This window comes from Alligator mississippiensis, chromosome 4 (genome assembly GCF_030867095.1).
Source record: "Alligator mississippiensis isolate rAllMis1 chromosome 4, rAllMis1, whole genome shotgun sequence".
Lineage (NCBI taxonomy): Eukaryota > Metazoa > Chordata > Crocodylia > Alligatoridae > Alligator > Alligator mississippiensis.
The window spans coordinates 250,348,105-250,373,470 of record NC_081827.1 but is presented as its reverse complement, the minus strand read 5'-3'; the positions used below and the strand labels follow the sequence as shown (position 1 = coordinate 250,373,470).

Genomic DNA, 25,366 nt, shown 5'->3' with positions numbered 1-25,366 from the left:
TCTTCCTGTTTTCACTGATTTCCTGTCCACAGTTTGGTGCAAGCAACAGTGACACAACATCTCTTTTCAGGATTGAAATCTTCATTGCTTTAACAGTGGAAAGGATGCAAGATTATGTTCCATCAGCCACATTTCAATCCATCCTGCTAGCTCTCGTGTCAAGGCTTGACCTATGGCATTTGTCTTCCGGATCAATCGCGTCGGCTAAGTAACAGAAAGGGTCTGCTGCTTATCTGAATCATTTTTCAATTTTGTCTTTCTGGGTTTCCAATTCTCCGTTGTTAATAAGATCATCCCAGATTTCAACTGACGCTACCACAGCCACGCTCTCATCCTACAATCTGTCAAGTCCTTTTGCAATTACCTGCAATTGATTTTGTAAGTTTTGTCTCTCTCCGTTGCATAAAACGTGGGCTCCAGTTCTGATCAAAGTCTTCCTCAGGACAAATTTCAGTACAATTACTGAAGTAGCTGCACTCACAAAGAGAGAGAGACGATCTTAATATGAGTTCCACTAAACTGGAAACCTGTATCAACCATGTGGCTCTATCAGCCTTCTTCCCATGCTGCTGATAGTGATACAGAAAAATTGCTCAACTTCCATGAAGAACTTCAAGACTTTGTCAGTATGTGTCTTTTATTTGCTCAAAGAGATTAATGGGGTGCTGTACAAGCATAATTTAGAAAAATAAAATAACCCCACCTAAATTTTTCTCCTGATTTTCCATTGTCTATGTCAATGGCAAAGAACACCTCAAATAACGTTTGCTATGATCTTGGAAAGTGTCTTCAGCAATCTGGATGCCATTTATCTAATTGTCTTTCCTGTTCTAATCATTAGTATTAAATATCCTTAAATAAGGTTGTTTTTCTTTTCTCTGTAGACAGTGGTAGTCATTAAGGGGGCATCTCTCATGTGTTACCAGTCATCATGAATTAATGATCAATTATCATTCTTTTCCTCCTCCTTTTCATCTTTTAATCTTTCACCTGTAGCATCTGGTAATGGTCCACAAATTTAAGTATACCAAGAAAAAGCTCATCGATCCTTTCTTTTGAAATTGCTGAGTTTGTGGTATGTCAAAGGCAATGTTAGCAACAAAACACAAAAACAAAAAAGCTGCACACTTTCTGACCATGTTTGCATCTTTGCTTTTTCAATTGTTTTTTATGCCATGATAGCAGATTGATCTTTGCCATTTTTTGGGCACTGAAGATGAACAGAAACTGCTGGTGTGATTAAGACCAGTTTATCATTGTGACTGTGTCTCAATGACAATGGTGGCATTGAAAACAGCTTGCAACATTCAGATGGAAAAGGATGCACTGATCAAATTTGTACATTTAGAAACAGAACAGGACAAAGGACTCCATGTCATTCCTCATCTTCATAGACTTTTAAATGACCTTTGATTCTGTATCTGGGAAGCACTTGAGAAAATACTGTGGAGCTACAAAAATTCTGATAAACCAATGGACACTATTAGGACCGTGCATCATGGATTCAGTTATAGTGTAACAGCTGGTGGAAAATTATCACTTTTCTTCAAAGCTTTAGCAGACATCAAGCAAGGAAGCCTTGCAATAAAGTAAATAATAAGCAAAACTGCTAAAGGGAAGCAAAGCACGGGCCTGAAAGGACTGCAGTGGCTGATTTGGAAGAATTAGCTTTTGCTGATGGTATCTGCCGTTTCACCCACAGCAAAGCACACATGCAACAGAAATAGTCTGAGTATGACTGCAGAGTGTATACAACAAGTAATCAATGCCAAGAAAATGCAAACAATGAGAATTAACAGAGGCTCAGCAGAACCAATCACTTGTAAACACTGCCCATTAGCAGTAGACAAATTTGTGTACCTGGGAGCAAAAAAATAAATTAAATAAAAAAAAAAAAATCAGTAAAACAGAAGGAGCAGATGAAGATATGCAGAACCATATATAAAAGGCAAGAGCAATTGTTTATGCAACAGAACAACATTTGGAGGTCAAAGCAGCACAGCTTTGGAATGAAAATTAAACTGCTCAGCAGCAAGGTAAAATCAGCATGGCTATGTGGCAGCAAAAGCTGGAAGAAAGCAAAAAAAAATCTTGGGAAGAAGACAGTTTTTTTCTATACTGATGCCACAAATGAATTTTGCAAGTTTGCTGACCAATACTGTGATATCATGAAGGCAGGCCCAAGTAAGAAATAAAAAATGTATTATTTTAGAATCAAAGGCAGAGGATGGAGGTAAAGAGGTTATCTGCTAAGAATGGGCGATGAAAAACCACTAGTAAAGTCATATTTTAGAAGGAAGTGGAAGAAGAAAAAAAAGGGGGAGGACAAGTGGAGGAGGACAGGAGAGAGAGAGAAATGAAGGAATTCAGAATAGGATGGTCAATGTTAGAAAGAAAAGCAGCTGATAAACATGGGTTGAGAGCACAAAATCATAGTAAAGTAGGGCCAGAAGGGACCTCAGGAGGTCATCTAGTCCAACAGCCTGCTCTAGAGAGGATCACTCCTATCTAAACCATCTTATACATGCATCTCCAACCTTCTTGGCAAGCATGCCTCATTTAGTCACACACCACCCTGAATGCCACCCTGATCCCCTTCCTCTGTCCAATCCGCTATTCCACTTTCTGCTCTCTGCCTTTTGCTTTCCTGCCTGATCGATTGCTCTGCTTTCTGCTGGTGGGCCTTTGCTCCTGCCCATCTGCCACTGTGCTGCCTGTAGCCTTGCCAGGCTGCCACATGCCACACATAGAGGCTGCCCATGCCACTTACAGCATCCATGCATGCTACAGGCCTGGTCTAACCTATTCAACCTGCATGAATAATTCTTTGGCATAGCCATCAGACAACCAAAGCACCAAGAACAGCTTTACCACGGGTACAGCTGTGTCCTTGGACACTAAGCAACTATCCAAGGTATCAAAGTTCTCCTCTACTTCTCTCGTAAGCAACCTTTCATGAAAGGATCCATTTCAATATGGAGAATCTGTTGTTGTAAACTCCACATCCTTCCTTTTAGCACCTTAGCTTAAAATGAAGCTTTTTTTTTTAGAAGCATTCTTGCTTTTCATTATTTTATTTTCTCTCAACCACTTGTTTCCTACCTTTTGTAGCCCTATAGCATCTGTGAAAGTCATATGCTGCAGTTGGTAACCACTATTTGGCACCCCACACGTTGCCATAATGGGCATCTAGACACTCGGTTGGTAATCACTCTTTGGCACCCCACAAGTTGCCAAATAATGGCACCTAGACACTTAGGTACCTAATTAGCATGCATTTGAGCAAATTTGATTAATCGAGTCTGCTAAAGCATGATAATTAGCATGCTCCAGCCGTCTCTGCGTCATGTCTCTTCAGCACCCCTGTGCTTCAAAATGGCAGCGGGGGTGCTTTAACTGAAGTTTGTCAAATAAGCTTTAAAGTGCCCCCACTGCCATTTGAAGTGCAGGATGCTGAATACACATGACGCGGTGGGCACTTTAATTAGAGTGCCTATCAGAGCCGCACAAATTAAAGCACCCCCCTCCCACCTCAGAGCACATGTATAAACACCTAATGTTGCTTAATAGCATGGTAACAATTTGATGAGCAGGTTTAGTATTTGCAACATTTAGAAAAAAATTAAAAACCACTAAAGGAACTATATATATATATATAGTTTTTAATGTAATTATGTATTAAATTAATAATTTAATAATTTAATTAATAATTTAATTATTACATTAAATTAAATTAATAATTTAATTATTAATTAATTATTTATTTAAATATATATTCACCCTAGATTCCCATCCCACCTTACAAAGGATTCATATCAGCATTTCAGTCCAGGTCCATCTTTGGCAGATGTAGACATTTTATCATTATTTTGTCTTGCAGCATTAGCAATACACTGGTGCTATGTACCTCATCTCTCTTATAAATGTGTTGTGATGTACAGGCTAACACGAAAACTGTAAACGATCTATTAAAACAAAACACAGAGTGTATTAAGGAGATGACATGTTTTGATGAATCAAATAATTTCTCCTTCTCCTTCTCTTTCCTTTTATGCTTCAAAGCAATCAACTGTTGTTTATGCATAAAATTTAATCCTTTCACCAATCTGCAGTTTGATTGAATTTGCATACTCTATTTCCTGCGAGTCAATGTGAAGAGAGCCTCATGTAATTTAAACTATTTCCCCTCCAGTCCCTGCATTTTTGCTGTAATATTTTCTATTAGTAGCTCCATTATGCTTAATATCTATAATGTTGGGAGATTAACATTTTCACTTAATACAACCTGTATTTACAAACTGCTACAGCAGGAAAAAAAAAACCACCCCACAAACACAAGAAAAGCGAGACAATAATTACCTGTCTTTGATGCCACACAGATCAATGTGTAAATCACTGAAATTCCCCAGGGAACCTTGCTGAACCAAAATGAGGTCCTTGGGCTGGTTATCAATAAAGATGAGTCTCATGCAGCCTTGAAACGCAGTAATGGGATTTAAACATTGGGAATCAGTGAAATTGTCAGTGCACCCTGTGGGATAAAGGAGAGAGGGGGAAAAAAAAAAGAGAGAGATGAGGAATAATATTGAGATGATCATTTGTTTCTGTTGGGACTTCTTGAAGGAAGACATTAAGGCCTAATTATTCCTAGTGTTTTCATTCCTTTTACTGCTTAAGCCCATGTGTTATAAATCCCACAGTAATCACGAAAGGGAGAGAAGCCATGAAGCAAATTAGGTGCAAGGACTTTGGGTGTGATAAGCAAAGTAAAATTACTTTCATCTTCTTTAAAATCAACAGGCAGGAGCTGTTTTGTCCAGACTAAAAGCTGTGCAAATTGTAAATCAGAATGGCTAAAATCCTGCTGGGTCTACACCCATAGGCACGTGGATGTAATCCCATGGCCACTTGGAAGGAAAATATTAGTCTCTTCTTGTTTCACCCGGTTTTGGACAGTCTAGATGGATGACTACTGTATTACTGTTTTGACTGGAGAATTAAAACATGTCAGGAAACAAGAGTTATGGAGGCACAGTAGTTAATAGTCCCTCTTCCAAACAGCTTACAATACAAAAAGACATCAGGCAATACAGGAAGGATGTGGACAAGTTGGAGAGAGTCCAGCAAAGCGTAATAAACATGGTTTGGGCCTGGGGTACATGACTTATGAGGAGAGGCTGAGGGCACTGGGCTTATTCAGTCTGCAGAAGAGAAAACTGAGGGGGATTGGATGCAGCCTTCATCTCCCTGCAGGGGGGCTGCAAAGAGGATGGAGCTGGGCTGGTCTCAGTGGGGGCAGATGACTGCAACAGGCTCCCCAGAGAAGAGGTGGAGTCTCCATCCTTGGAGATTTTGAAGACCCAGGTAGACAAAGCCTTGTCTGGGATGATGTAGTTGGGGCTGGTCCTACTTGGAGCAGGAGGTTGGACTAGGTGTGACCTCCCGAGATCCCTTCCAACCCGAATTTTCTATGATTTCTATGAATACTTCCAAAACATGATTAAGGGATTTAGGAGCCTTAGTGTTGACTTAGGGCACAACTCAGTCCTTAATGAGGCTTAAATGAGTCTTACGTCAGCAACTCCAAAGCTTGTAAGTGCATACATGTATTTGTCACTTCCATTTTGGATGATCAAGTCCTGGAGGCACAAGCTCAGAGGGATTCAAACAGATGTGCACCTAAGTCCCCAGAAAGGCTCTTAGCCAGTAGGAAAAAAAAAAACCCAAACAAAACATGTTTCACCCTACCTTATTCACATAAGCTCTGACTGGCAATGATGAACGTGATTCTCACTTTCTGTAAAGCAATCTTCCATGAAATGGGACATGTTGGGTCTACACCTTCCTCAGCCTGAGGGTTTATATTCCACTTCCCAGGAGAGTGCCCCAATCGGCTGCTACAGACTGGGTGTGGGGGCACGCTCCACACCTTCCTTTGGGACTACGCTGCTGTGCGTGCACACGCATGTATGAGGCATGGGGGCAAGTAAACTTGAGCATGACTTTGTGGCTCAGTGATACAGGGAGAGGGCACCTGGGATTTTGGTCTCATTTTTCCAAGCCTGTTTATGCATTTTAATGTAACTCTTTGCTATAACAAGCAATTCAAGACTATAATGGTGTGTACGCTGCCCTGGCCAATTCAATGCAAATGCCACTATACTGCTCCTGGGTCTGAAGGTGGAGCTAGTTCAAAGTATCAGTGCTGTTGCATGCCATATCGACTTGCCAGCAGTCCCCTCCATGGACTCCTTCAAGTAGGGGTAAATTATCTTTTCAAAGTTCAGTCTGCAGCAGGCTGGATCATAGAAACCCGTCTTGTTTCAGTCTGAAGCCACCTACCTCCAAAGTAGTAGCTGTCCCCAGAAAAGATCGGAGAGGCCGTGGTTGCATGGGTCGCAGAAGCAACATCATTATCCAGCATCAGGGTAATGCGATTTCGTCTGGCGTTGATGTTAACTGAATGCCACAGCCCATCATGGAGATTGCTGCCTAGAAATCAAACACGAATGTTGGAAGAGAAGAGAGGGACAGGAAAGTGAGGGCATTTATCAAATGTCCATGGGATCCAATCTCTGATTTAAGAGAACATCAAAACCACCTGGAGGACACCAAAATGCAACGATCTGCATTGGAGTCTGGTACATGCTTACTACCTCTGGAAGCAGCTGGCAATAGAAAAGACAGTGGGACAAAAGGGAAAACATTTCCAAGAGCTTGTAAAGGAAGCACAGTATCTATTGGCTTTTACTGGGACTTTTGTTCCTTTGTTCCACCTATAAAGAAAACTCAGGGGAGGGGAAGGGGTTGCGCTGTTAGTATCGCCTCTCCCTTTTGCATCCCTGTGCAAGGCTGGGACTAACATGACCCTTTACCGCTTTGCTCTAAGCATGTGTTGGATATGATTCTTTAAATGGCACTACCCAAATACAGTCTTAAACTCCACGAGACCTCTTCTGAGATACCCAAGTCCCTGGGCATGGCTCTAATATGACTCATGGCAGCGCGTATCATTAGACTTGACATATGAGTTTCATTCTGATATGAATGAAACTCATACAGGTGAGTCCCGAGTCAGGTATTTTATATTTACCCTCTCTAATGGGAATTTTGCATTAACACCGCTTTCAGAGGAAATCAAAAGCACTTAGTGACACAAAGGGGCACACTATCTGTGCAAAATGAAATGCAAACGCTTCATCTGGATGTATGTGTGAAATCTTTTCATTATGAACCCCAAAATTAGACCATTTCCACAAAAGCTTCCTCTTTTTTCGTAGGAAAACAGGCCAATTTGCTGGGGAAATGGACCAATTTTCAACAAAGAATAGGACTATTTTCTAGTGAGAAATGATGCTAAGGTCGGGGGGGTGGGAAATCAAGATTGAGATAATATAGTTCCTCCATTTGTCATGGGTGCATTTCTGAGCACAGGTCCCTTTGTAGAGGGTGCATGAAATTTTATTTTTGGCATGTTTTCATGAGAAACCTGTCATTTCAGCATTGTTTTGGCTAATGCCAAGCACTGAGCGCAGGTTAAGGATTTCAGAAGCATAAAAAGCAACTGAACAAAACGGGATGACCCAGAACATCAAGTAGGATGCTCCGCATCATGATTAAACAAGGTTAGACATGAGAAGTCTGCATGGTTTTTATCTAGCCACTCTTTATTTTAAGAGGACAATTGAAAAGGCATAGTACATAGCCACAGGAGCGAGTGAAGAGCTGTCCAATGCATTCTCTTTTATGTATATTTTATTCTTAAGTCTAGGAGAGGGGTGTAGCTGTATTAAATTGGCATTTTACCATTCCAGTTGTGGAAAGCAGATTTCAAGTTGGTTAAAGTGGACCCTCCCAGACTCTTCTGTTGGTTAAAACCTCCCTCTCCAATGCTCTCCATGAAGGAGAGGTAGTTGGGTGTGACACCGGGGAAAGGGCATGTCTTTAGGGACAGACAAATACAAATCAGAGCAGCCCTCAGGCTGCTTTAAGTTGTGAGAGGAGCTGAAACGGCTCCGAGATGGCTTCTGCACTGGTGCATCGATGCGCATGTGCTGTTGGGAAAGCTTTCATGTGGTGCAAAATCAGCTTTGCCCAGCCCCATTAAGTCCACTGAGGAATGAGGTTTGCTTAGACCAAAGGTTCAGTCCATTTTAATAACTCAAAGAACAGGATTTCTACTGTTCTCTGAGTTTCTAAAGCAACTTGAGTCTGATTTTTTTTTTTTTTAAAGTTGAGGAGAATTAGACCTAACCCCTCTGGATCCAAGTTTCTTTGGATTTTTTACATCTTTTTAGCTGTTGCAAGCTAAAAGTCCAATTCAATAAGGCAAAGAAGACCTCATCCTCCTTTATGTCGATATTTTTTCTTGCATGCTACATTCTCCTGAGCTTGAAAACAGACACAGGTGAGAGACGCCAACTAAAGTAGGGTACCTTCATTGATCTCCACCAAGGTTTCGGACGCTTTCTGAATGACGAGCATCAATCTGCCGTCGTGGAGGGACAGCAGGAGAGTTCCAGACCCTTCAGACAGCATGGTGGATAGGAGCAGGCCGTCTTTGTTCCACGTTCGAAACTGGAAGCTGACCGACAGCCCGTCGATTTGGGGAGTGCCGGGTAACAGCAAATAGCTGCTGCTGGAACTGACAAAGGTGATGGGAACGATTTGTGGTTCAGAACAGGAGAAAGTCACATTGCCCTGAAAGAAATGAGAAGCAAACTTATGAGGACCGTATTCAGCTGAAGACTCCAAATCCATGAATGGTTGGATAACCCCATTCTGCTATTCAACGGCTGTGGGGAATAGCACAAGGGTGTAGGTTGTAGCCATGTTGGTCTACAGACATAGGCAGACAAGGTTCTTCGGGTAAGTCCATTATCTTTTCTTAGACCAACTCAAATAGTTGGAAAAAAAAATATTTGCAAGCTTTCGGGTACAAATACCCTTCGTCAGGGTGAGGAGCAGTCTTAGCCATGCCCTTTCCTTGTTGGCTAAGTTAGAAGCTGAGGCCTAATGAAAATGCTGCAAAGGATTAACTTCCGAAAGCACTGAAAATTCAGGCAATAGCTGAATTGCTGAACCAAACTTCCAGTGCATCAATTATTTTTGGTGCAGGGCCGCTTACTGAGTTTTGACAAACTATTGAGGGCCGCATGACAGGCAGCCAGGGGCAGATAAATATTACTTTTCTAAATTTTTTAGGGGCCCCAGGGGCCGGATAGAGTGGTCTGGTGGGCCGCATTTTCCCCACCGCTGATATACAATGTGCTATGCCATGCACTGTAGTGGCACAAAGGAATTAAATTGCCAAGAACTAATTAATGTGCATCTGGTTGAGTCAGTACCAAACGAGATAATCCAGGAATGTAACAAACAAAGCCGATTAATGATGTATGGAAAAGCCACAGGTGAAAAGGGTTTAGCTGTGAGAAAGATGCAGACTTGGTAAGCAGGGAATACTTTGGCTTGTAAATGCATAATGAGAAAAATCTACCTATGCAATTGGATGTATATTGACTTGTGGCTGGGTGATTCAAGGATAATATAATCATAGGAGATGCATGATTTTGGAAGACTTGGGGAATCTACACCTTACACCTATTTCCTCCCTCAGTTAGCTTGACCACCTGTGAATAAAATCTATTCCAGTTTATATTCACCATGTGTTGATTTGTAGTGTGCAGCAGGTGGCTGGGAAATTACCCCTGAAGCACTGGTGTGGAAATTAATTATTTTTCCATCCTGGAAAACTTAAAAGATTTCAAATGTTTTCTCTGCTTCCCAAATTGGGATAAAAAAAAAAAATAAAATATCATTTTGGAACAGCCTTCAATAACCTGAAAGAAAACTGCTCTGTGGGTCCCTCTAAACATTGCCCTGAAATAATTCCAAACTCTTTGGTTTGATTTTGGTTTTTAAAGCAACTGTAGCGAGGGGAAAAAAAATAAAATAAGTATGTTGGGATGGGGAGGGATGTGTGTGTGGGAAATGAAAAATCATTTTGAATCAAAACCAGGTTTTTGTGTGTTAAAAAAATATCAAAACAAGTGTTTCAAGAATAGCGAAACCTTAGCTTTTCCAATTTTCTTTGAATGAGAAATTGCTAAAATGCAACCTTCTCCTGCAAACAACATCTATTGCAATGCATTGACACTTTCCAATGGGAAGGAAAATATTTTGGGAACATAATCCTGAAGTGACCAGAGTTATTTCCCACTGCTTCCTAAACAGATACCGTTTCTAGGGAATTAGCAAAATGCTGCATTTACAAGAAAGTGATGAGAACCAAGCTGAAATCAAACACATTTTCAATGGTGTACTTAAGCTGATTAGCACTTCACTGGTGCAGCAGTCTCACTGAAATCAGTGGTGCTATTTGAGAAGCAAGGCGCTGTTGTACTTGAGTTATTGCGCCTGGATCTCTCCCTTTCTGAACGCTATCTAAGATCTTATTGTAGCCTGCAAGAGAAGATATTCTCTAATGTTTTGTTCAGGCATATTCTGTTTTGCATTATCCAGCCAGGTTATTTGAGCCTGATAACAAAAGCCTAACAATGGATGAAGCTGAGACATGTTCACCATATCACATTTCCTGCAAAACGCACTCCAGGAAAAGATGCAGTTGGTTTGCTTTGAACTCAGATGCTCTCTAAAAAAAGAAAAAAAAAGCAAAACACACACACAAAAACCCCCCAACAACCTAAATCTGATAGAAACCATTCAAGTGAAAGGCTTTCTTCACAGTTCAGTCTTTCATTAGAAATGATATCTCACTCTAACAGAATAATTATAATGAACAACAGATGATGGATGTGTAGGAAGTTGTATGGTGCTTGGGGAAATCCCTAACTGAAGTGATAAGGCACTTGATGGGACCGCTCCCTAGCATCTTCAAATGCCTTTCTAGTCTTTATTTTAAAATAGGAATTAAATGAAGTGCCAGAAAGAGGGATTTAATTTCCTACTGGGTACCATAAACCTTGATGGGTTTTTCTTCCAAGATACAAAAACAATATAAATGAGAATTAGCAAAGGGAAAAGGGATCAGAAGGGATGTCATTCTGGAAAAAGGACCTAGATATTCTTATCTGAAACTTCATCTGAACCTCAGTCACTTGGAAGCTGGGATGGAAACTTGCCTCTAACCTTGTAATGTTACTGCTATGTCCTACATTTATCTGAGTAGCAGACACTACAAAGACGGCTTTTTCTTTTGCTATTTCCGGTTCTGATTGCAGCCAAAACCACGAGGAATAAAAAGAGAAAGGTGAAAAATTGCAAGAACAAATACATAAAGTGGATTTAACGATGGCAAGGGGAACGTGGTTTTCCTTCTAATCTTTTTTCAACTCAAAACTGGGAATAAAATCCATTGTTGACATTTCTGATGTTTGAATCATTTCAACCAGTTCTGCAAAAAGAAAGCCAGCCAGACTTTAACAACACCTCTTCCCCCAGCCAAAAATGCATCGGCTTAAACTTGGGGGGGGGGGGGGGGGGGTTCAGTGCTTTTCACATCTTACCCAAGATTAAATTCCTGTTTGTAATGAGAACGCTATATTTCCCCTTCATTAGAGGTAATACAAGAATGCTCAGTTTTACATGCTGGAACATGCAGAGAGACAGATTTAATTTCCTACTGGGTACAAGGTTTAGATAAGATTTTGTCCCAAATGAGTAAGTAGCTGGACAGTACATTGAGCTCATGTCATGCACTTAGGACCGGGCCTTGCGGCACCTCCTGTCCACTACCCTTTCATCCTGCCAGCTGCAGTTGCAGCCAGGGTCTCCGGTCTCCCCTTCCCTTCTCTCGCTGTCACATCCTGCCTCTGCCCCAGATGCCTGGGTGGGGTGGCACAGGAGCCTGCAGTGCTGGGGGAGTCTGCAGCATGGTGCAGAAAAATCTGAAAAAAATCACAGATTTTCTCCTGTAAAGGTGAAAAATGTGAGAAACCAATCTAGCAGGAGGCTGTCTCCTTAAACTATTGATTAGTTTGGGACTGGCCATCGATGTTTACAAGTAGCTCCTGGTACAAAAAAGGGTTGAGAACCACTGAGTTAGAACATGCCAGGTTGCTGAAATAGGGCAAGGGCATCTCAATGCACAGCAAATGCTCACGATGCACCAAAATGACCTTGAACATGAAGCACTGCAGGCTCGTTACCACCAATGTTTTTTCACCTACATTCAACAGTGAAATGTTTGCCCCCATAGAGCACAGGATCATAGAAACAGAGACAATGAGGGTTGAAGGGACCTCAGAAGGCCACATATAGTCCAACCCCCTGCTCCAAGCAGGATCAGCCCGGAGAAAGCGTTGTCTATCTGGGTCTTAAAAACCTCCGAAGATGGAGATCCCACCACCTATCTGGGCAGCCTGTTCCAGTGGTTTCCTACCCTCGAAGTGAGTAAGTTTTTCCTAATATCCAACTTAAACTTCCCTTCCTGCAGCTTGAGCCCATTGCTCCTTGACCTGTTGTTTGCCCTGCACTGAGACCAGTCCAGCTCCATCCTCTTTGCAACCCCCCTGCAGGGAGGTGAAGGCTGCTAGTCAATCCCCCTCGGTTTTCTTTTCTGCAGACTAAATCAGCCCATTTCCCTCAGCCTCTCCTCACCAGTCCTGTCCCCCAGCCCCACAACCATTTTCATTGCCCTCCACTAGACTCTCTCCAATGTGTCCACATCCTTTCTGTGGTGTGGGGCCACAGCTGGACACAGGACTCCAGCTGTGGCCACATCAGTGCTGAATAGAGGGAAAAAACCACTTCCCTCAATCTACTTGCAATGCTCCTACCGATACAGCCAGGATGCCGTTAGCCTTCTTGGCAACAAGGGCATGCTGCTGGCTCATATCCAGCTTATTGTCTTCTGTCACCCCCAGGTCCTTTTTCTGCAGAGCTGCTGTTTAGCCAGTCAGTCCCCAGCCTGTACCTGTTGCATGATTACCAAACATTATTTCACTAAAATAATTTAAAGGACGATTCTTATTCAATTTGTAATCTAACTTAATTCATTTTATTTTGAAAAGCACGTTATGGATAGCTTAAGTGGGTTCAAGTGTAATTTTGGCTCTGATAAGAAAGAAGAGCACCCTGCAGCAGCAGGCTAAGGCGAAGGATCAACTGAAAAAAACAGCAAAAAAAAAAAAAATAGTTATTGCCTTAAAAAAGTATAGCAGCTTATTTTGTCTGAAGTCTCCTTCCATGTATTAACCCAAAGCAACCCTCCTTAGCCTCCTAGATTAGTATTTGAAATGATATAATGGCAGTACACACAATTAGGTAACACTTATGCTTGCTAAAAGGAAAAGAAATGCACAGACATAATACAGGGGTCAAATTTGTACTGATTGAATGCAGTGAAGTATTTCACCAGGTCTAGTCAGAAGAGTAAGCAGCTCCCAGTACAGCTGCGTTGGGTCAGAAGCATTTTACTTTAAGTTCAGGAACTCAGAGACCCTACAAAACCTTTGGCTAACAGCTGATTTTACATTTGGACCCAGTTTAACTAAAACGTAAATGCCCACTGGCTGGGAAATGTGATAAAATGATTATAGTCTCTAGAGGGAGAAGGAGATCAGCTGTGTACAGCAGCTAGAAACTCCAGCTAACCATCAGGGGGCATTTGAGAATGCCATCGAATCCAAGACCTCCAGACTGATTTGTGATTGGAGAAAGTCTCTAAAGCTATAGTGGGGAAAAAAAAAAAAAAAAAAAGAGATTTAAAAATTTCCAAGAGGCTCTCCTCTTCCTCACCCTTTAGAGAAGTGTCCTATTACCTTCTATTTTCAGAAGTAAAAAATGGTAGAAGTTGCCTTAATCTGAGCAAGGTACTGAATGAATAGTGGAAATTGTAGTGGATAACAGCATTTGGAAGCAACTCAGGAAAGAGTTGGGACATTTTTTTCCTGAGAGAAGGGACTTGAGAATATAGTGGCTAAATAGATGGTGATAAAAAAGTGATAGTGTAATAGCATACACTCTACAAGATGATTCCCAACGGCTATACACCTTATCCAAAGCCCCACTGGGTTCTTTCCAATTACTTTTGTAGGTATTAAATAAACCCGGTAAGAACATATTTTAATGGACCATTCAGCTTTTTCTTGGCATTTATATGATCTTAAGTGCTTTTGAAGACAAAGGAAACTGCTACAGCAATATTAGGATAAGACATGGGGATAGAGGACCAGATCCAGTTAAATCCCCTCTGCTCTGATCTGTCAATAGGATACAAATCATGGGAACGTGACATCCCTAGGAAAGCTGTTCAGTACAGACAAAAATCCTTAACTCACAGTCTACCAGCATCCCAGGATGCTTTGCAGGATGGGCAAGCTAGCCTTGCCACAAACTGTCTAATCCAGCCCAGCAAGGAGGCATGCTCTAGCGCCCCCAGCTTCTGGCCTGGGCCATTGCAGGCATGTGGTTGCATTTCCAGAATCAAAAGTGAATGTTTGTTCACTTGCCAATCGGTTCAATCTATGCAGCAGAGACTAACATACAAAGATTGAATCAATTTAGCCTTGGGCTTTTTGACTGTCTGTACTTAGCCATTAAGTGTACCATAAATGTAACATGTGCTAGGGACCCCATGCTATTAGGAAAGGTATAGTGCTGTTGAGGTGATGTAAAATGTTACTTTTTATTCTTCAGAAAACAGAATTATAGATGCACACAGCAATAATGCAAAATTAAATAGGGGGGGACGCAACCCTAAAAAAAACTGAGAACCATTGTTTATCATTTAAACCACCAACATCCAAGACCACAGCTTGAATAGTTCGAACAGACACATATTTTGGAGCTATCAACTCCCCTGCAGGGACAGCATTGCAAAGAATTCCAGTTCTGCTCATGAATCACTCTGTAGAGAGTATCTGATAAAGAAGGGATGTGGTCTGTCTGCAGAGAGTTAGATGGGGAGATTTCGGAAGGCAGGCTAAGTGAAATGTATGACAATATTGACACAAGAACAAATGGATATAAGCTAGCTCCAAATAAATTTAGCTTGAAAATCTGAAGAAGGTTTCTCGCTATCAGCTCGGTTCTAGGACACCCTTCATGGATGCATAGTTGCCCGTGACGGCAGGGGACTGGACTCAGTGATCCCAAAAGCCCTCTGTTCCTAAACGGAGTTTAGACTACCTAAGCCTAAGAAACTGGGAGTTGATGTGAAACATGGTTTCCAGCCCACAAAAGTGAGATTTTTCTGAACAGAAGTCATTTTTCTTTTGCATAAAGAGACAAAACCAAGACCACTCAGAGATTTTCATGAAAAATAAGAGAAAATAGCCAATGGCTTTGGGGTCAGGGCATTCACATGGGGAGCGAGGAGCCTGGGTTATAAGGTATTAGCCGAGTTACGTTTCAAACAATCAGCATTTTCCTTCTTAAAAAAAAATGTCCACCCTGTTTCCAGCATCCTGCTTCTAAAGGGGTACAAGTGAATGGCTTTATTTATTTATTTTAAGACTCTGCTCCTCCAAGGAAAACTCTCATTTAATACAAATAAAGTGTTCAATAGACTGCAGCATTATCCCTGCGAGAGACTCAGGGGATTATATGCTTCACTAAACATTTCTGAGTTTTCTTTACCTCAGCCTCCTGAGCTTTAGGTCACTGGCCGATATCGTAACGAAAGATTTTACAGCCTTTACATTTGCAGTTACTGAACATTATCACTCCATTATGCGGTACAATGGCTGAGACTCTGCTGTGAAAGATGGGAGCAGCTATAAAGCTAATTTGAAAAATCATAAATCATTTCTTCAAGGAAAGGGAGGCACGGTAAGCGAAGGGGAAAAAGAAACAGCAAGGAAAAATACAAACAAAATACAGGCTGCTTCATAGCTCCCCCTGTTATGAACAGAAAGAGGAGGGTGAATCCACTCTTCAAATTCACCTTGCCAGGAGTGAACCAGATGGATGAGTTCACTGGAACTGGAGAATTAGCAGAAAGCCACTCTGTGTTTCCTTCCAATTCAAGGAAATTGGTCTGAGGCTTAATCATTTTATTCTCTGGAATAATGGCCAAGAGATTTTTTTTTTTTTTTTTTAATTCTATTGAGACACAGCTCTATCTACCTGGAAACAGATAGTGCGTGCAAAGCAATTCTGATCAACTTTTCTTTTTTTATATATATATATATATTAGTTTTGTTTATTGCATTTTTTGCCTTTAAAGTCCAATCATCCGCATATTTATCTAAGGTCTTGAATGGGCTCTTGTTTCTGGACATGGGTATCTCCGAGAAATTTCCACCACTAATAATCTTCCTGGGAGAGGGAGCAGTACAAGCACTCAGCTGCCCCTTCCCCACTGCTCTCCACCGCTTCCCCAGACTGGGGATCAACCTGCCCCAGCTCCACTCCTCCCGCTCCCAGAAGACTGGAGTAGCAAGGCAAAGCCCACTGCCCACTTCCCAGACCCTTGGTTTGGGGATTGAAGGTGGACAGCAGCTTCTTCTACATATTGGGGGAAAGTAGGTGGGCTGCAGATGCCAGCTTTGAAAGGGCTGTGCTGGGGGAGGGAACAGGGTATCCCCCTCCATGCAGCACTTTAGGGGTAAGAAAAACACTCACAGGACCTGGTTTAATTTTGAGCAGATACTTTATCTTGGGGAAAGGGGCTAGCGACTTCGCAGGGGAAGCTGGAGAGTCCAGGGGAGGTCGGGGAGGTGGGAGTCAGCCCAGTCAGTATTGGGATGGGGTAGTCAGCACAGCGCTGGGGCTGTGGCAAGTGGCTGCACTTTCCTGGCCCCACGGCAGTGCTGTGAACATGTACAGACATTCACCTCTGAAGTGAACGCACTTCAGATCAGGTGCACCATATTCAGAGAAATTTAAGCCCTCTGAACGCTTGCATGACCAGCCATTTAGATCAACCTACCCTCAGTTAAGCCGATCTAAGGGTGTTGTTACACAGTAACTTAAATATGAGTGAAGGGCCCTTAAACGAGGAGTGTCCACACGTTAGGGAATGAAAGCACATGCTAAGGGCCCTTTGAGTGGCTTAGAGGTAATCCTCTTTCATCGAGGATTACCACTAATTGGTTTTGGGCAGCTTGTATTATGTGATTGCTCCACATGTCCCAAGCCAGATGGGAGTGGTCCATTAGCATCCCAGGAGACACTGCTTTCAGCCATGTTATCTTACCCCACACTGACAGCAGGGGCCAGGAGCACCTAAATGTGAAAATACCCTCCTCCCCCTACCCCTTGGGAGGGACTCCTCCACCTCCCTCTGCCCCTCGGGGTATCTCCCATCCTCCTTATCTCCAGTGCAAGTTCTCCTGCCCATGCTCCCTGATCCCAATCCTCTCCTCCCTTCCCCACCGGCCCTCGTGGCTTCCCCTTGCCTCCATGTCCCCTGGCTCACCTGCAGCTCCTGGCACTGTCCCAAGGGAGCCAGCAGGGAAGGGGAACCCACCTGTCTAGCCACTGCTGCTCTCCTAGCCAAGCCCAGCCCAGAGAACAGCAGTGGTGGCAGGCAGATTCCCCTTCCCTGCTTGCTTCCTTGGGAAGTGCTGGGAGCTGCAAGTGAGCTGGAGAATGTAAGAGGCATGGGCAAGCCATGAGTCCTGGGGTGGGGGGGTAGAAAAAGACCCCCCCCAAAAAGCATCCAGGGGAGCCCTGAGGGTAGGGGAATGAGGGGGGCAGTGAAGCTTCCCAAAGGACAGGTGGGGAGCCCCGGGAAGCAGGGGGACCATGGGGGGGGGGGGGGCAGCAATCCAAGCTGGTGGAGGCAATCCAGGCAACAGGTGCCTAGTAGGCAAGGCAGGAGCTGGAAGGCCTGATGGGACCCTACCAGCCCCTGACTGCCTGCAATATGGGCCACCTACCCAACCCCAGAGAGCAGGCAAGCAGGTTAGACTAGACATATCCCAGCTCATCAGCACTTTAAGGGCAGGTCGGAACAGTGCACATGACAGGGGGTATTAACCCTTAATATGCGACTCCTAAAAAGCACGTGCTATCTTGAACACCAATTAAAAGTAGCACGTGCTCACTGTAAGATGTAACTACATCCTCCATATAATTCTTGTACATGCCTCAAGAGGAGAAGAAGGTAAGATCCTCTCCCAGAAGGGACATGATTTCCTTGGGAGAAACTAAATAAATGCTTGTCTGCTAGTATTTTTCTACTGGCCGAGTAGGGATTCTCACAGTAGAAATATGATGCCTGTACAGCCAAACAGAAAAGATGAGAAGCCTAAACCTCAAATATGAATAGAATAAACTTCATCTCTTAGGTCTGGCAGCAGATACATGGAGAACAAGACAGGCCATTTGGATGAAACCTTAAAATAGAAAGGGTATGGTCATATCATAAAACAGGAGGGTGGTTTTTTGGGTTTTTTTTTTTTTTTCCATTACCTTGAGTATTTAAGGCCAAGTTTTCATTCATGGCAATGCACTTTGCATCAGGTCTTTCAATAGTCAGTCAGTACAGTGTGTCTCATGAATGACTACACAAAGGATGCAATACTTGACTCTGGCTATGTAAGATCAGCCTTTAAAATGGAGGTAAGGGTAATTTATACCAAATCTAAGGCCCCTTTATACTTCAAAGTGGTGGCTGTATGGAACAGGTGTATGGTTATGAATGAGACCCAGAAACTGGAGACAGCACAGCAAAAGAATAAAAGTCTTATGGTACCCAGCCAAAATTTGCAGGTAAATTCTGAGTGCTACCCATAAGGGTCACTGGACTCATTTTGCCTTATTTCTATTCATCTAAATACTCTGGGACTCACCATTTGACTCAGACATTTATTTGTTCACATTTAGTCTACAAGTGGTTGTGAAAAGAGTTGGAAAGATGATGCAGAGAAAGAAATACAAATGGAAAACCATGATGGAGAAGCCATGGCTTAATTATACATAACAGCAGGCATTGAGGTAAGCCAGGATACAGCTCCAGAATACGTCCCAATGGCTCCATACGTTTCTGCACAATGCACTTGGGATTCCGAACAGATCGCTGCTCAGGCTACGATGATGGGACTCAACGTTGACTTTCCCTCAATGGTCCCAGGCAATGTTTTCCTCAGTTTATATGTAAATATATTGTATCTTCTAACTCCCTGGCTTGTAAACTTTACCCCTGTAAATAACCAGTCTGACTTTCAGAAGTAGCAATCCATGCTTCCGATAAGACTTTGGTTAAATGACGTGTGTAGACAAGCAGATTCTTCCCAAGATGAAGGCGCCTCAAATCAACTAAATAAAATAGCATGTTTGCACTCCCTATAAAGGGAATGGGTTATTAGTTTACATTCTCCTGTCACTCCGTATCTTTCTTCACTCTTTTGATGCTGGCAATTGGTTATTTTCCCAAGGCAGTACAGTGATGCATTTACATGTCATCATGTCCCTCATTGTGCTGCACTGTCACTCCCTGATTCTTCACGGCATTTCCAGCACGTTCAAGGGTTGACAACACCTGCCGGAGAATGGGAAGCCGAAAGTCCTGACGCTTTCCTCTCAGATCTCATATAGACACAGGCCTCTCTCAGCTATTTAATAATACAATTCAAATATTTATGAGACTCAGGGGAGGGGAGAGGAATACTCCCTATTTTAAGTGAATAAAAGCAACGGTAGGGTGAAAGAAACATTAAGTGTCGGCCTCTCTGGGATCTCTTCTTTTACCCCTAATCACCGGCTTCTTTTCTCTGTAATGATCACAGCTGTGGATACTTCAAATCCCAGAGGCATGTAATGACTGGAGGTGTTGGGCATAGCTCAGAGAGGTCAAAACCTTCTCATTAAATGTTGAGCCTTAGGCCAAAAATATCAGAGTCGAAGCCAGGAGGTCAAATCCTCTTTTGGCTTCTCCTGGATGAAGCAGACAGGGACTGTCAGGAGTGCGTTAAAGCTTCCTGACCCTTGAGTACCTTCCCCTGTGCCAGCTGTTCACTAAGCAAACTCTTCACCTAGTAGGAATGGCCTGAAAACAGCATTATGCCCTATCCATGAGCCTCTTGCAATGGGCCCAGTCACTCATGTGAGGAAATGAGCTCCTTGCTTGCAGTAAACTCCCCATGCACACCGATCCATCTTGGCATCTTTTGTGTTACCTAAGCAAGATCAAGGAAATGAGAACAGAGCAGAACAATCTGCTTCAGAGAGTCTCATCATGGATTTGAAGAGACTGAAAGATTTGGTATAAGTGTTCAAAAAGATCCCCCAGGGACTTCGGGGGAAAATAAGACACCAAGCAGAACAATGGTGAGGCTTGCTATGAATTTTTGAGAATATTTTGCAACCCTGTGCTACAAAACTGGTCAACACGCTGATGAGGGGAAATGCTGGAGTCTTACACAATGTTTGGCATGCTCAAGAAGCATGGAAAGGGGTGGGGGTGGAAACTCAGAGAAAAAGTTGGATGAAAATATTGGATGAGAGCTGGCAGTACAGCTATCTGTTAGGCAGAAGAAGGAATGACATTTGAAGACAAAACAGTGTAAAACAGACAGGTCTCATCATTGTATGGGGGTTTCCTACATGTCTAAGCACTGAAAAAAAGAGTTAGAAAAACAAAGATGTCAAATGATACTAAAATGCACCTGGCAAGGAGACTATGCAGATGAAACATTAATACTGCCCACCTGCAGGGTCTCTTCTCTGCTGTAAATGTAGTACATCTAAGGTCATTACTCGGAGCAGGCTTTTTCCTATCCTCCGCAGCAGAGGCCCGTGCTTCTGAAGTTGAAATATCATCACTCTGCCTATTGCAAAGGCTGTGGAGAGACCCTAAGTGCAGGTTTCTGGATGTCACATTGTTCTCCAGACTTAATGTCATTTGGTAGAAGATAACATGGAGATTTCTCTCTGCTCTGGAGCTACAAGCTGTTTCCCTCATGAATTATGGCTTTCCCAGCGTAAAACGTGGATCTGGGCTAAGATTTTTGGTTAAGAGACAGACATTTGTCATTCGAATGACTTCAGGACTCAACTTCAACTCAAATGAAAACTGCCTGCATGAGGCCACAGAGTTATTGTCGCTTGGAAAAGCCATTTCTTTTCTGTTTGTTGGCCAGCGTGTGTGGCTATGCAGACCGACTCACTGCAGGGGAAGTAACCTGGAGAACCAAGAGAAGGGTTTTTTATACCATGCTATCAGCATTGCCTCTGCAGGTGTGAACTTTAAAAGGTATTAAGTAGGCAATGGACTGTATGAAGTGGAAAGTCAAACTTCTTGATGTACTTCATTGTGTGCTTTTGTACATCCTTTCATCCAGTTTTCCCTTTCAGCACTATCTCATAAAGAGCAGTCGGACAAAGCAGAACCCAGGTGGGCCTGAGGAGGTAGACAGCAGTTGGAGCAAGCTTTCGACTCCCTGGTAGCATGAGAGCATCACTTGAAAACATCAATGGGCTTGGAGAACCCGCCTTTTTGTCCCACAGGACCTTTCACAGTACAGTGGCTAGTTTAACTGCGTCTCCAAGAGAAATGATGACTCCTGGAGTTATCTAAGGTATTGAGATGGGGAGGGAACCCTTGGGAGCCTGTAGCAGAAGAGGTGGAGGGAGAAACGCTTCTGCAAGGGACTGTTAGACCTGTGCACACATGCAAGCATGTACAAAAAGATGGCTATCCAAGGATGTCTGCACAGTGCAAGCTGAAATACAGCACACGATGGACCCCAACTACTGGTATATACTTGACGTGTGCAACTGCCAGACATATGCATGGCACAAGAGCGCAAGTCTTGCAAGAGGCTCTTTAGGAACCAGCTTTTGAAAATGGGTGCAGGTAGGTGGAAGAATAAGGAGTGGAGGAGACATCCTCTTCTTTCAAGGGGCCTAAACATTGCAACTTCTGATCACCTCCTAATGCCAGAACAAACAAATGTCTCTTTTGATGGCTGGGACTGTATTACTGACACACAGTATTCAAGAGGGGCTGGAGAAAAACATGCTATGGGCATGTATGAAACCACAATGAATATGAGCCTTGAATAGGTTATTTTGATCTGAGGCATTAGGTGAAATCCTAAATGACATTTCATTGGAACAAAGTCAGTCTAAAGCACTTCCTAAAGCTGTGACCCCAGAGCTCTGAGTCAGCACACAGTTAGCAAGGCAGAGTTTTTCCATTTGGACTGACTATGGGGTGAATATATCTTTTGCCACCAAACTCCACAAACTGATATAGGGATCAAGAGCAGTTTTATTTCAATGACTGGCCCTATTTTTACAATGACATACAGTTGGGGTGGCAAAGATACAGCCCATGGATCAGATCCGGCATGCAGAGACCTATGATTTGGCCCCTGGTGCTGCCTGCAGGTCTCAGATCAGCCCCACGTGTCACGTGCAACACAATTGTGTGCTGCATACAGTGTGCGGAGCTGGTCATACATGGTTTTACATACAGTAAAAAGTCCTACGAATTCTAATCGGCCAACATTTCTTTCAAAAATGGAAACCTAAATATGCTGCATGTCTAATCTGCAAGGATATAAAACAAGTGCAATGGGTCTTTTAAATCTTGGATACTGTAATGCAATGCACCAGCATTTTCCTCCTGAAGTCAAGGTTTCCCGTTCTGTTTATAAAAAGCTTCATGCCACCCACTCAACACTCATATCTGCATGCATGCATGCGTGCACGCGCACACACACACACACACACACGCACACACACTCTATGTGTGTGTATACACATGCACACAATGTTATACATCTATAACTTTATATATAAAATGTGTAAACACCCCTATTTTATATATACACACACATTTATATACATATACATGCATGTATACATATATACACACACATACATACACACATATATACACATACACGTATGTGTATATATGTGTGTATGTATGTGTGTGTGTATATGCGCATGCATATATGTATGTATGCATATTATATAAATATAATGTACATATGTATGTGCACACAAGTATATTCTTAGTTTTTTGGCTGAGAAAAACTAACCAGATCTAGATGAAATTTTCACTGAAGTTTCATGTTTGAAAAAGTTCACGTAAAGTGTTTCAGTTAAAAAAAAGAAGCACAAGTTTGATGAAAGGTTGACAGCATTTCTTTTCCCCATTGCTTCCAACCAGTTAGAGTTATTCAAATACATTTCCAATACTCTGAATTTGGAGAATTGAAGGGGAGACCAATGGAAAGCATTATTTGAAAAATCTGTGGCATTTCCCCCTCAGTTTTCATGCAAACCCAAGCTAAGGGCCACATTTAGAGACCTTTATTCACCCCAAGTACTTGTGGGGGGATACCAAGATAATAGATTTTATTCCAGGTCAGGAAGATTATCAGAGTTAGCTGTAGCATTTGCATTGTTTTGTATCATCAGATTTGTTTGCCTGTTATTGTAATCCGTGCTGAGCTTTCCTGGATAGGGCAGGATATAAATCTAAACCTACACCTAAACAGCATCAGTAACAGCATTCGATGTTCTGTGAGAGTCTATTCAGAGATCCAGGAATTTTTGCTCAGTAGAAGGTAAAAGTTTTGCCCAAACTAAGCATGCCTCAGCTACAAGTTACTGATTCAATCCAGTGGAAAATCAGTGAAGTTTGCTTAGTTGTACCTGCACCTTTTAATGACTCAGCTGAAAGCACATGAGCATCAGCAAATATCTTGTTAACCAGTTAACTACCTGCAGCACTCGTTAATTGGAGGTGCGTTTACCGATCATGATGGCAGTGCCTGTAAACAGCACAGATAGGAAGCTAATTAATCAAATGAAGAAAAACAGACTATTAAATCCTTACCACGGTGTAGATCTGCGGTTTGCGCCTTTTTGCAAGATCAATTATATTGACGCCGTTGTAATACAGGTTCTCAGTGCATCCATGGAAATTTTTCTTCAGAAAGGTTCCTGGCTTTCCTGGGACCGGGATCCCTCCAAAACTGAGCTTTGGGAAAGAACAAAGACAACACTCAGTTATGACAAACACGTTGGGGAAAGAAATGAGCACAGCACGTGGAGCATGGGGTCGGAGTCAGACTGGGCGAAGGGAGGCTGCCACGTAGGGAAGTGGACAGAGCTGTACTATGTGCTGGCAGGTCCTGCGCAGGGCAATGGAAATGATTTGGGGGCTGAGGAACAGGATTTGTAAGGAAAGGCTGAGGGAACTGGGTTGATTTAGTTTGCAGAAGAGAAGACCGAGGGGGATTGAACAGAAGCCTTCACCTCCCTGCAGGGGGGTTGCAAAGAGGATGGAGCTGGACTGGTCTCAGTGGGGGCAGATGACAGACAAGGAGCAATGGGCTCAAGTTGCAGCAAGGGAAGTTGAGGTTGGATATTAGGAATAACTTCCTCACTCAGAGGATGGTGAAGCACTGGAGCAGGCTCCCCAGAGAGGTGGTGGACTCTCCATCCTTGGAGGTCTTTAAGACCCGGCTTGACAAAGCCCTGACTGGGATGATGTAGTTGGGGCTGGTCCTGCTTGGAGCAGGGGGTTGGACTAGATGTGACCTCCTGAGGTCCCTTCAACCCTCATTTTCTCTGATTCTCTGAAACCCAGGTTTAATGCCTGGCTCTGCCACTGTTCTGCTCTGCAGCCTTGGCCATATCACTTCACCTCTGATTCCCCTCTTTCCTTTATTAGTCTCATCTATTTAGACTGTGAGCTGATCAAGGCAAGATGATTTAAGTTGCAGTCAGGAAAGTTGGATATTAGGAAAAAAAATTCTCACTAGCAGGGTAGTAAAGCAGTGGAACAGGTTACCCAGAGAGCTGGTGGCATCTCCTACCTTGGAGGTTTTTTAAGAACTGGCTAGACAAAGCCTTGGTTGGGATGATGTAGTTGGGGATGGTCCTGCTCTGAGCATGGGGTTGCACTGGATGTGACCTCCTGAGCTCCCTTCAACCCTCGTTTTCTATGACTCTATGGTTCTCACCACCTGTATGTACCACACCTAGCAGTTAGACCATCATCTCAAGGTCTATATCTTTGCTATTGGCAGTTGTTGGAGGGGCTCCTCTGCATGTGTTGAATGTAAATAATAATGTATTCCTGGGACGTTGTGAGACTAACTCCATTAAGGCATTACGCTACTTTGTGAGCAGGAGGACATTTATCCTTGCAAGGAGGCAAACACAACTGCAAGGACTGCTCCATATTAGTGCTTCTGTGAAACAAATGTCTCAAAAGACAGAAAGGAAGCATGGAGGGGAGGAAGAGCAAGGTTTTAGCCACCCCCAGGCTGGCTCAGATGCAGTCTGTAGGGATGCTGTAATGCATATATTATCCCTACCTGCAGGGGAGTTCAGAAATAAGTTGGGCCTGGAGATTCACAATTAATTTGGAGATGCTCTTCTGGCTCTGTGGCATGCATATAGTGGGTACATAAAACATTTTGATAGTGCA

At 42.9% G+C, this 25,366-nt stretch overlaps 1 protein-coding gene across 1 annotated transcript in view; it reads right to left on the bottom strand.

Moving 5' to 3' along the window:
* CNTNAP5 (contactin associated protein family member 5) overlaps window positions 1-25,366 on the bottom strand; it is a 462,074-nt gene that overhangs the window by 188,151 nt on the left and 248,557 nt on the right. Inside the window, exons 7-10 of the mRNA XM_019480590.2 lie at window positions 23,765-23,908; window positions 8,436-8,700; window positions 6,343-6,492; window positions 4,360-4,531 (exon numbers count right to left, since the gene is read on the bottom strand). Of these exons, the coding sequence (XP_019336135.2) occupies window positions 4,360-4,531; window positions 6,343-6,492; window positions 8,436-8,700; window positions 23,765-23,908 (731 nt within the window). The remainder of the gene's footprint in view (window positions 1-4,359; window positions 4,532-6,342; window positions 6,493-8,435; window positions 8,701-23,764; window positions 23,909-25,366) is intronic.